Raw genomic sequence first — 10421 nt, 5'->3', positions numbered from 1 at the left:
GGTTAAATTATAGTTATAATTTAGAATAAAATAAAATAAGTCTTGATCCTGATGTTGTTTCGTATTTGTAGTAGAACGAAACGTATCAAGAGGCTCGGATAAATCGGAGGGAAGAAGCTATCTACTGTTGGTTAAAGAGAGATAGCACTTATCCGTGATTGTGAAACGCAAACTAAGGATAGATACGCTCTTGCTGATATTCGGAGATAGCTATCTATCCGAAAACTCAGATACGTTATTGAAAACGGCCGTTAGTGGTTCTACTCATTCACGCCTAACAAGACAAAGAAAGACAAGTTAAGGAAATTAAATGTTCACAATTCATTACGAGAACAGATTTTTTCAATTTGCAAAGACTTACCTCCCATGGTTTCGTCCGATGATTTGAATAATTCAATAATATGTTCAATAATAGTTTTGTTATTTTATCTAAATTGTCTCAAAAACTGTCGATAATTGATAAATTATAGAAGCTTGATGAAGATACCAGTTTAAATGCAGTACTCTCTGTAAATTATATTAACAAAATGTTAATGACTACAATAGCTAATTAAGGCGGTGCTAGTGTGCACGTTGCTCAGTTGCCGGCGGAAGACAGTGCCGCAATATCAATTGTCTGGTTACTGTTTGGCATTGTTTTTAATACTTTGAACAAATGGCCATTATTACTATGAAAGTCTAAACGTGCGACCGAAACTATCCATATCTCAAAGACAATCGTCAAATGTACTCGGCACAATGTTTTGTTCAAAATAATTTTTCTTATAAGCTTTTTATTTTTTTACATTTTTTTTCTATAATTTTTCCCTCGAATGTTGTAAAATTAGAAAGGGGATTGCAGAGCAAATCTCACCAACATTGCAAATACTGCTGTTTGTGTTATCTTTTTGCATTTCTGAAAATTTTTACGAGCAAAGCTACCGTAAATACAAGTTGATCTATCTAGTTTTCCGTGTAGCCCGCCAGCACGGCGTGGTGGTCTACGATTTACTTTCTTATAGGAAGTGCTATCACTTTCAACGAATACCGGTTAAGCTACCAACTTTGTGCCTCGGGAACATGTTACAGACGCGATCTACCGAGGCATAAAGTTTTACATTTTACTGTTAATCGATTTGCGGTACTGGAAAATATTCAATTTTCATTTATCGAGACTTTTGATGTAAATATTCTGCTCATGTCGTTTGTATCTTGTTAAAGAATTACGTTATTATGCCACCCATTTAATATTTTGTCAGAGTTTATATTGCATGAATTCCGAAACGACTTAATACCAAATTTTATTCACTTATGTACTTTTTTTTAATAAACCTGTTTTTCCCTTTTACAGGTTAGTCCCGAACTGTTGTGTTTGCTACAAAATGAAGTCGAAACAAACGTAAGTTTGACTAATTCTGATTTAAATACTAAATATTATGTTCATAGATAAATAAACATGCAAACTTCTTATCTATTCTTATTCATAATTCCTCAGTACGCTCGTCACTAATGCACACTATAGTATTTAAATGAAGTATTTTATGGTAATACATTATAAGACTGCGCTTAGTTCTAAAGATTTTCATTACATCGTTAAACAACGAATTGAAGTACTGAAGACGTTCTTCGCAGAGAACGTTTTCCCATAATTACCTGTTGCGAGTCACGTTATATAGTAATTCACGGGGAAAGTGTAACCCGGTAGTGACGCAACAATAAAATTTACGCGGACAAAGGAATTGTTGCACTTTGACGCTCGCTCTGAGGACAACCGTACTAATGACACTAACAATAATTATTTGTACTCGTGCGTGACGTTGTTCGTCTTCATAACTTTTTTTTTTATTGCTTAGATGAGTGGACGAGCTCACAGCCCACCTGGTGTTAAGTGATTACTGGAGCCCATAGACATCTACGATGTAAATGCGCCACCCAACTTCAGATATAAGTTCTAAAGGTCTCAGTATAGTTACAACGGCTACCCCACCCTACAAACCGAAACGCATTACTGCTTCACGGCAGAAATAGGCGGAAATAACAGAAAATAGCAGAAAGAACTCCTCGCTAAATTCAAGAACGTCGGAATATTCCGTAAGAACATTATTTTGAATTGTTACCACTGAAATACGTAGTGTACGTGACCATAAAATACAAATTCAAAATCGACATGTATTTAAAAGGGAGGTTCGTGTGTAATGTGGCATGGCATTACGCTCATGACCGCGCTCGTCAACAACATTGTTTACCTGGTCGTTTTCTGCAAATCTGACTCGGAACCGAGTTCTGCTTCGTCTATAAATAAGGAGGTGCTAAAAGCGGGCAGAGCGGGAGACGTGCTTTTTTCGCTTTGAGCAGCCGGGGGTAAACAGAGCCGGGCCCAACGAAGCCCTTTGTTGACATTCGGTTTACGGTCGCTCCATCTTGACTGAACGGCTCGCACACAGCTAATATAACATCGAGAGTGGCTATGCCCACTTGTTAAAAACGAAAGGTTGAATGTGTATGTTTGCGGTAGGCAGCGGCTTGGCTCTGTCCCTGGCATTGCTGAAGTCCATGGGCGACGGTAACCACTCACCATCAGGTGGGCCGTATGCTCGTCTGTCTACAAGGGGAATAAAAAAAAAAAACACCGTACGACCTTTCATCACATGGCAACACCTGCACGTCGATATATTTTGCACGAAAATACTACATACATCAACCTTGTATGCTTTAGCGATGCCAATGAACTTCTCATAATAAATATTGTTCATGTTGAAAACGGAATTTATTTATCTGGAAAACGAGAATGAATAGATAATTTTGTAAAATTCTCGAAACTAACCATGTAAATGTTCATACGTGATTTCCGTTGTATAATAGTTGACTACACCTACTTCATTGGACACGAGTCCATTGTTTTGTTAGAATTAGCGAAAGGTTTTACTCGTTGGATTTTAATACATACCGTTTGAAATGTGATGGCATTTATACCATAGTCGGGGAGGTCTCGCATTGCAATCACGCCGCGTCGGTTATCTGCATGCGAGCTGTACACCACGCGTCCGGTCTTACTCATCTAACAAACAGACTACATGTGAACTCTTTTGAATGTTTATTACATTAATATTACGATTTTACTAATGCCGCATATGTATTATATTTTGCTAGATGACTCATAGTTTTTATTATAAATTCATAACGTCGTGACATGTCTTGATGTGTAGAAAAAAAACATGGCGTGTGTCCACCGTATTCAAAATTAAAATAATCATTATAAATGTGATAATGTAGAGTCTGTTATTTGAATCGCGTTGTCGACGTTGGAAATTGTTATCGCTCTGCGGGAGAACATTGCTGCACTTGTTTCGTGTTCTATTTTAATAGTTCAATTATTCAACCGTTCCCCATTTAAATAACTCCAAACGTTTCAGCAGCACTGACGCTAAATAAAGAAAATATTACACTTTGTTTACTGTTTCGCCTCGTTTGACTATAAGAATCTCATGTCAAAATCGACAATTTTTACATAAAACTTTTGATGACAGGACATAATGCAAGCGAAACTATCCAATTACCGTATAGAATCTATAATCATTTAACAACATCCTACTTCCTTTCTTAGTGTACACAAATCTGTCGGGATCAAGGGACGACCCGTAAACTTTGAAAGGTTAATGACAACGAAATCATTACTGACTGACTCTGGACAGGTCCGAGAGGGGGACTACGTTATTGTGGTCATTTTCGCGCAATCATTCAATAAAAATGATAGGATCAATCGGAGACGAGACCCTCCCTCTGTTGACTCCACGGAGAAATGGACTAATTCCTTAAACCGCTCTCAACGACAATGTCCCGGCTTGTGATTCAATCGTTATCTGTCGAATACTTTTGTAATGTCGGTCTGTTCTCGCACGTAGAATGTAATTCTTAGTTGATTGAACCGGACCATAATATATGGTATTCTAAGCCAGTTGATGATCATTTTAGTAGGAATACAATGTTAAAGTTATCTATTTTCTGTATTGGAGTGTAGTGTTTTATTGTGGTCTACAGTTTTCACTATATAAAACAAGCAACTCCGCTGCTAGACGGATAATGATAGTACGTTAAAAACAAAGCATTATTCCTTGTTTTTTTTGTTTCCGAATTGCCCAAGTCGACTCTTTTCTTTTTCGAATATGTTATTAATAGTTCAACCTATTATACACATTAAAAATCTTGTCGAATATAGAACGCATTTGATTAAAAGCAATTAACAGTCAATTAGGAGTTTGAGTAACATCGCCGTATCAATTGTCGCAAGGCAGACTCTTAATTACTTGAACGATGTCCGTTGTACGATCCAACAAATTATACCAGTGTAACATTTAAAATACAAAATGGTAGATGTATCAATATGTAACTTTTGGAGGGTATTCGACATTATTTTAAATGTCGATGCATGTTTAAGATCGAGGCTTAAAATTTATTGGTAAAAATAGCGTTATTTGACGGCAACGACCCCGAAATATTCTCTGAATCAGATATCGCATTTAGCAAGAGTATGAGATCAAAAAATACATCCGAAGGTGTAAATTTTTTCTGATTTCAAACGTAAATACATGTTGCTCTTGTGGTACTCAGCAAGTTCGATAACCTCTGCCAATAACAACATACACAAAACTAATGTCTCTTTTACCTATCGCAGATTTCTTAAATAATGAATATTAATAAAAGTAGGTATACATTTAAATCGAAATTAGTTTATTAAAATTTTGGTACAAGTCATAGGAAATCGTTGCATTTATCATATTGTCCAATAGCTCTTTAGAACCTGCATATTTTGAAATGGTGTAGTCGTTGTTATTATGCAACTGCTGGTGTGGTTATAACGAGAGCCACAAACACAGACTCGAGCGGACGGCGTGTTTGCCGCGTTGACAACATTACCCGCCCGCTAACTATATTGTACACATCGAGTCATAGGATGCTTGCTACCTTCGATTTTTTTTATCGTTGTACTCTGCTTCACTTGAAAAAATTATGATTAACAAGTAAACATGCGAACTGTGTTGTCGATCGGTCTGTCATTTCGTCTACGTAAACTGATTTTTGAAGTAAGACGAACACGTGTTTGGACACATGTCTGTGAAAATATTACTATATAGGGAGCTACGCGAACATACCGACTACCACCGTACTACACTCATAAGGCGTCAAGTTATCACTACGCAACGACCGTAGTTGCTTGAAATCGACAGTGATTACGATTTTCCCTAGAGGTTGGTTGCGCGAGCGCAACGTCCGATGGAAAGCAGCGTTTAACCAATGTTCCGCTCTGATAACTCTCTAATTACGGCTCGGCTGTTTTCCGTCGACACTTGGCCGCCACTAACTTAACCCCTAGCTTTTCACTGCAACATTTCACCCGCGACTGCGCGATACGCTTATTCGTTTGTTACACTTTCCCATTTAAAGTCACTTCATGGTCATATTTCATTGCTCTGTTGACAATAATATATTGTTCACTTCGAGTACCCTTAAAGTATCGTTGTGGTCTGACGTTTTTAGGACCAAGTTTTCCTTTGTCATTATTGTCTTTTGAAATTTGATAAATGTATTGAATTATACTTAGAAAAGGCTAGTATATGCTTTGCACTAGTTATGAACAAAACGACACTAATTATTGTCGAATGGTATAGGTATATCTTACAGGTAATTCCTACATCCATCTTTCAGTATGCACTCTTAAGAATAAATGCGTTACACGTTGTGGTGGTTTAATATGTAATTGCACATTAAATCTAAACATCAAACAATTTGGTAGGAATTCCGATATAAAATATTACGAATTGATTTTAGAGGCGATATAAATGTTTTGTCAGTTGTGATCCTACATATCGGTGTTAACGTGTTTACGATACCCGGACGAAGTAAATGCGCATAGAATAAAAAAATAACGTGTCATTCACATCGATCGAGGCCGCATCGGAGATGTGGTGTGGCATACATTATGGATAAGATAGATAAAGCTTGAATCCCTTGTCAAACTGCATCGTAATGTAATATTTAGATTAGATACTCGTATGTGTAAGCTAACTTACGATTCCCAAGTAATTTTACGAACACCAAACAATTTACAAGGGCTCAGTTGATATGTACCTAATTCATTAGAAAAAACGTTTATGGGAATCAAAGTTTCCTTCTGGTATTGATAACTGTGAGATAATAGCTCATCGACACTTTGTTAAACAGCGCGACGCGCAATGCGTTTGTGTATAATCATAGCGTTTGTACATGCTGTATGGTGTCAACCGCCTCTTGCGTGAACGTTTCCATTGTTATGGTGATACCGGCGAGCGACAGGTTCGACGCTCTGTCGAAACAAAAGACAACACCGGTATTTGCATTTCTGAGCAACTAGCGACGCCTCTGAAATGGGGAATATTTTTCAAAGAAACAAAACTTGAATAGTTAATAATTCATGCTAGAACTGGAAGAATTATTAATAAATATAATAACAATAAAATTAAACATACCCTAACACTTGAAATTAAGCACTTTCTGTCTCTGCTAATTGGTAATCACCACGGCAACTTGATGTATCGAAAACGAACCCATTTCGAGCAGGTAAACGTCCAACGAGTTTTTGTTCGCTCTCAGGTAGCCGACCCTTCGAGCCAGATTATTTTTTTGTATAGCGCGGGTAATGGCATGCTAAAGGTATACGAATTGGAATAGAAAAGTAGATTTTAAGTGCTATGCACAAAGTTCAAACTCTTAAGGTATGAGATAATTTTCTTCTACCTGATCTAAATAACCCTAATTATATTTTATGGTCACTTACTATTCAAATTAATGTTGCCTTTGAATATTTAAACAGTACGACAGTAACCTTTTATCTATCAATACATATTATGTAATAACGTATACATATTGCAACGACTTTTGTTATCCATAATGTATAAACCTACTAAATATTAGAGTAAATTAATGTGCTATCACAATATAATTAAAGAGTATTTTTTATTATTATTTCAGAATCAAACTCGACCAGTGCAGACGATGAATGGGAACATAGGCGGTGCAATTGGACCAATCGGTGCTAACTCAGTCTCAAGTGGTCTAAGCTGGGAGCAGCATCCAGTGCTGTCGCGCGCTTCCTCTGTACCAGCGCATCGTGCCTTAGCCGGTCTCTTAGACCGTCTGGGTCATCGCCGTCTCGAACGCACCACCAGTGAACCGGCTCCTCCGCCACCAGCCACAAGTCGCTACAAGACCGAGCTCTGCCGACCGTTTGAAGAAGCGGGGGTTTGTAAATATGGGGATAAATGCCAATTTGCTCACGGCGTCCGCGAACTACGCAATCTTCAGCGTCATCCTAAATACAAGACGGAGCTGTGTCGCACTTTCCATTCGGTTGGCTTCTGTCCTTATGGACCGCGTTGCCATTTCGTGCATAACGCAGAGGAAGCAAGACGCAGAGAACCATCGTCGCCAGGAGGTTCATTGGCATCGCTCTCATCGGGCGGATCTATGGCGTCGTATATGAGCGACGGGTCGCGATCGCCACGCTCGCCGCATTCTCCATTGACGCCTCACTCTCCACCTGCGATGTCGCCACCAGCACAGGCCACAGCTTTCGCTTTTCGCCGCACGAACTCCCCCGATCCGGAAGACGACCGACTGCCCGTTTTTAACCGACTCTCATCGGCTCTCGGCGATCTCGTCATCGCTTAGTGCGATGGACTAGTCCTAAGTTAATTTATACCGAGTATAGCATAAGAATCGTCCGACACCGTAGTGCCTCCTCGACGTCTTCCAGACCGCGCACGAGCGACGTCCCGGTCGCCGCGCCTCGCGCATTTGCACACCCGCTCAACGAATGATCTCCTGATGTTTATCGATGGTCTTTTGTTAATACTTTCGACCAGTAATAAATCTTTAACATTTACGAAGTGTTCACTGGCGTCTCGAAAGTTTGCGGTGTGATTAGTTTGTTACGTTCAATTTTAGTTATCGGCACGCACTTGTACATGGCACCTTTATTATTATTAGATATTTATTAGCTCGCGGAAGTCTTCCCGATGCGATCCTCCGCCGAGCGGTGGTCTCTGTAAAGTTAGCTTTTAGAACATTATTTATTTCGTACTGCCTGTCCGCGCTCGGTACCGTACCGCGAGAAGGCGCTCGTGATCTATTTTTAAGTGTATAAGATAATAATTTATTATTTATTTCGAGTCTCTTAACTTTAATAATTATTTTGTAGCTAGCTGCTGCGATGCCACACCGCATACGGACGAGGCCTGCGTCGCTGGGACGTGGCTCGTTTTGATACACAATGAGGCTGATTCTGACCCAAACAATTATCAATCTCAGTCCTGTAGAACTGTGGACGGAATCAGTTGATGTTCTTTACCTCGAGAGCTCGGCCTGACAACATTTAAAAAAAATTTGGTGATTTAAAAGGAATTGATATGAATATTCCCCGCTGCTGTAACAAATGCCGAATACTAAATCACTATGGCGAAGTTTTAGTACTGCACAAATCCTCTGTAATCATTTCTATGAATACAAACCGCACGTAACGTCGCCTCCTCTCCTCTCTCGACCTGTCTGGAAAGAATGATTTTTTTCTTTCGTGCCGCCGAGGCGGTCATCTTAAACCTGTTTGGCGTTTAGGTGATTGTTTTTTCGAACTCACTCCGCAGCGCTACTCCCTTGCATCGTCGGCGCTGGAGCATTATAGAAATCTGTAATCGTATCTGTCTGTATCTAAAAAAAAACTATCAACAATCCTTGAAATTGAACGGCCGAACTCTGGAGGTCTCGTGCACCGCAAAACTTGAAAGAATATCACATAAAGCATGTGTATAATGTTGACGAACTTTAGCCGTAACACGTGTGTTGTCGGCGCGAACGAAGGCGACAATCGTATCTTGAGCTTCCACGTCTGAGATCCGTCGACGACACACAAAACGAATCGTGCCTTTAAACTAAGTACGATTATATTTAACTTTTAATTTATCGAGATAGATTGATTGTTTATTTATTGTCTGCTTTGAATAATATATTCAAAATTGGCACAGTTATTATTTTTGTACTTGACCGAACTAAATATAGTTTCGATATATAGCATAGTTTTTTTTTTCTTTGAATTTAAAGTGTGATATTTTATAATATTTATGATAACAAAGTCTAATTTTTATTGTAAGGGACCAATAGGTGATTAGCAGAAATTCTGAAGAAAAAATTAAATAAGAACAGCGTAACGCTTCCGACCATTTCCAAGACATATCCTCGCCGCGCTGATGTATTTTTATTAAACAGATCTAGATTTTGTACTTTCAATAAATGACATATTACCACAGCTGGCTTCGTGTTTGATTATTGTGAGTTCGTAGACCGAGATGGTATTTTTTTTGTTTTGTTTAGTAAGAGCATAGTTTCTGTTTCCTCCATGTGTTAGTCTCGATGCATTGTGACACCATTAAATGATAAATAATTTTGTACCTAATGTTAAGTGACTAATTAGTTATAAGATTTCATAAAGTACGCGAATATTATTTATTATCAGTTCATTACGTTTTTATAAACCATAAAACCTGATTTATTTAATTACTTTTGTATTTAAACGGACATTTAACTACTGCGCTTAACATGTTTTGTAATATATCATGAGTCATTTAATATAACCCGCATTAGTTTAAAACGATTAGTACCTATTATCAGTTATAATTTAAGTATTTAATTTTTTTTTGTAATTTAATTTCAATTTTTAAGTTAATCTTCCAAATAAAATTGACTACGTTTTCTATATTTTCTTATGGACAAAATTAAGGATAAAAGCTTGTTTATGACATTTTTTTTCTTGTAAGTTTTCCTTATTTCCATCTGCATTTTTATTGAATTATAGTCAAAAATATGTTAATTTTTGTTTTAATTTTGTTTTTATCGTCGCCCTTCCAAGATACCTTTTCCTGATAAAATCCCAGTCCCATTAATTTCCTAATTACGAGTGTGACACCGAAGTATTATTCATATATTGCCACGTACAATCCGGCTATGGAATGAGCTCCCCTCCACGGTGTTTCTCGAGCGCTATGACATGTCCTTCTTCAAACGAGGCTTGTGGAGAGTATTAAGCGGTAGGCAGCGGCTTGGCTCTGCCCCTGGCATTGCTGAAGTCAATGGGCGACGGTAACCACTCACCATCAGGAGGGCCGTATGCTTGTCTGCCTACAAGGGCAATAAAAAAAAGTGTGTGTGTCCGCTCCGACGCACGACTGGAGTTTACTGGATATAAAAAATTAAACGAAACAATACGAGAAATAGTTCTATATTACGACAACACGATACACTACAGATTATTAACAAATTAACGAGACACAAAACAAACGACTAACAAATATATGAAAATACAATAATGAGAGAAACGCGCGATCAGTACGAGGCTTTGTGGCGGACTGCCGGCGCAT

The 10421-nt window shown here is 38.3% G+C and overlaps 1 protein-coding gene across 2 annotated transcripts in view; it reads left to right on the top strand.

The window, feature by feature from the left end:
- Nucleotides 1-9874, top strand: part of Tis11 (Tis11 zinc finger protein) — a 34217-nt gene extending 24343 nt beyond the window's left edge. The window contains exons 2-3 of one of the 2 annotated variants that reach the window (XM_089734874.1): nucleotides 1331-1378; nucleotides 6985-9874. In XM_089734874.1, the coding sequence (XP_089591000.1) occupies nucleotides 1331-1378; nucleotides 6985-7683 (747 nt within the window). In that variant the 3' untranslated portion in view covers nucleotides 7684-9874. The remainder of the gene's footprint in view (nucleotides 1-1330; nucleotides 1379-6984) is intronic. The other variant, XM_089734875.1, reaches the window with a different exon arrangement.
- The last annotated feature ends 547 nt before the right edge of the window (nucleotides 9875-10421 follow it).

The sequence above is a fragment of the Bombyx mandarina genome, chromosome 18 (genome assembly GCF_030267445.1).
Source record: "Bombyx mandarina strain Sakado chromosome 18, ASM3026744v2".
NCBI lineage: Eukaryota > Metazoa > Arthropoda > Insecta > Lepidoptera > Bombycidae > Bombyx > Bombyx mandarina.
This window is presented reverse-complemented; position numbering and strand designations above follow the sequence as displayed.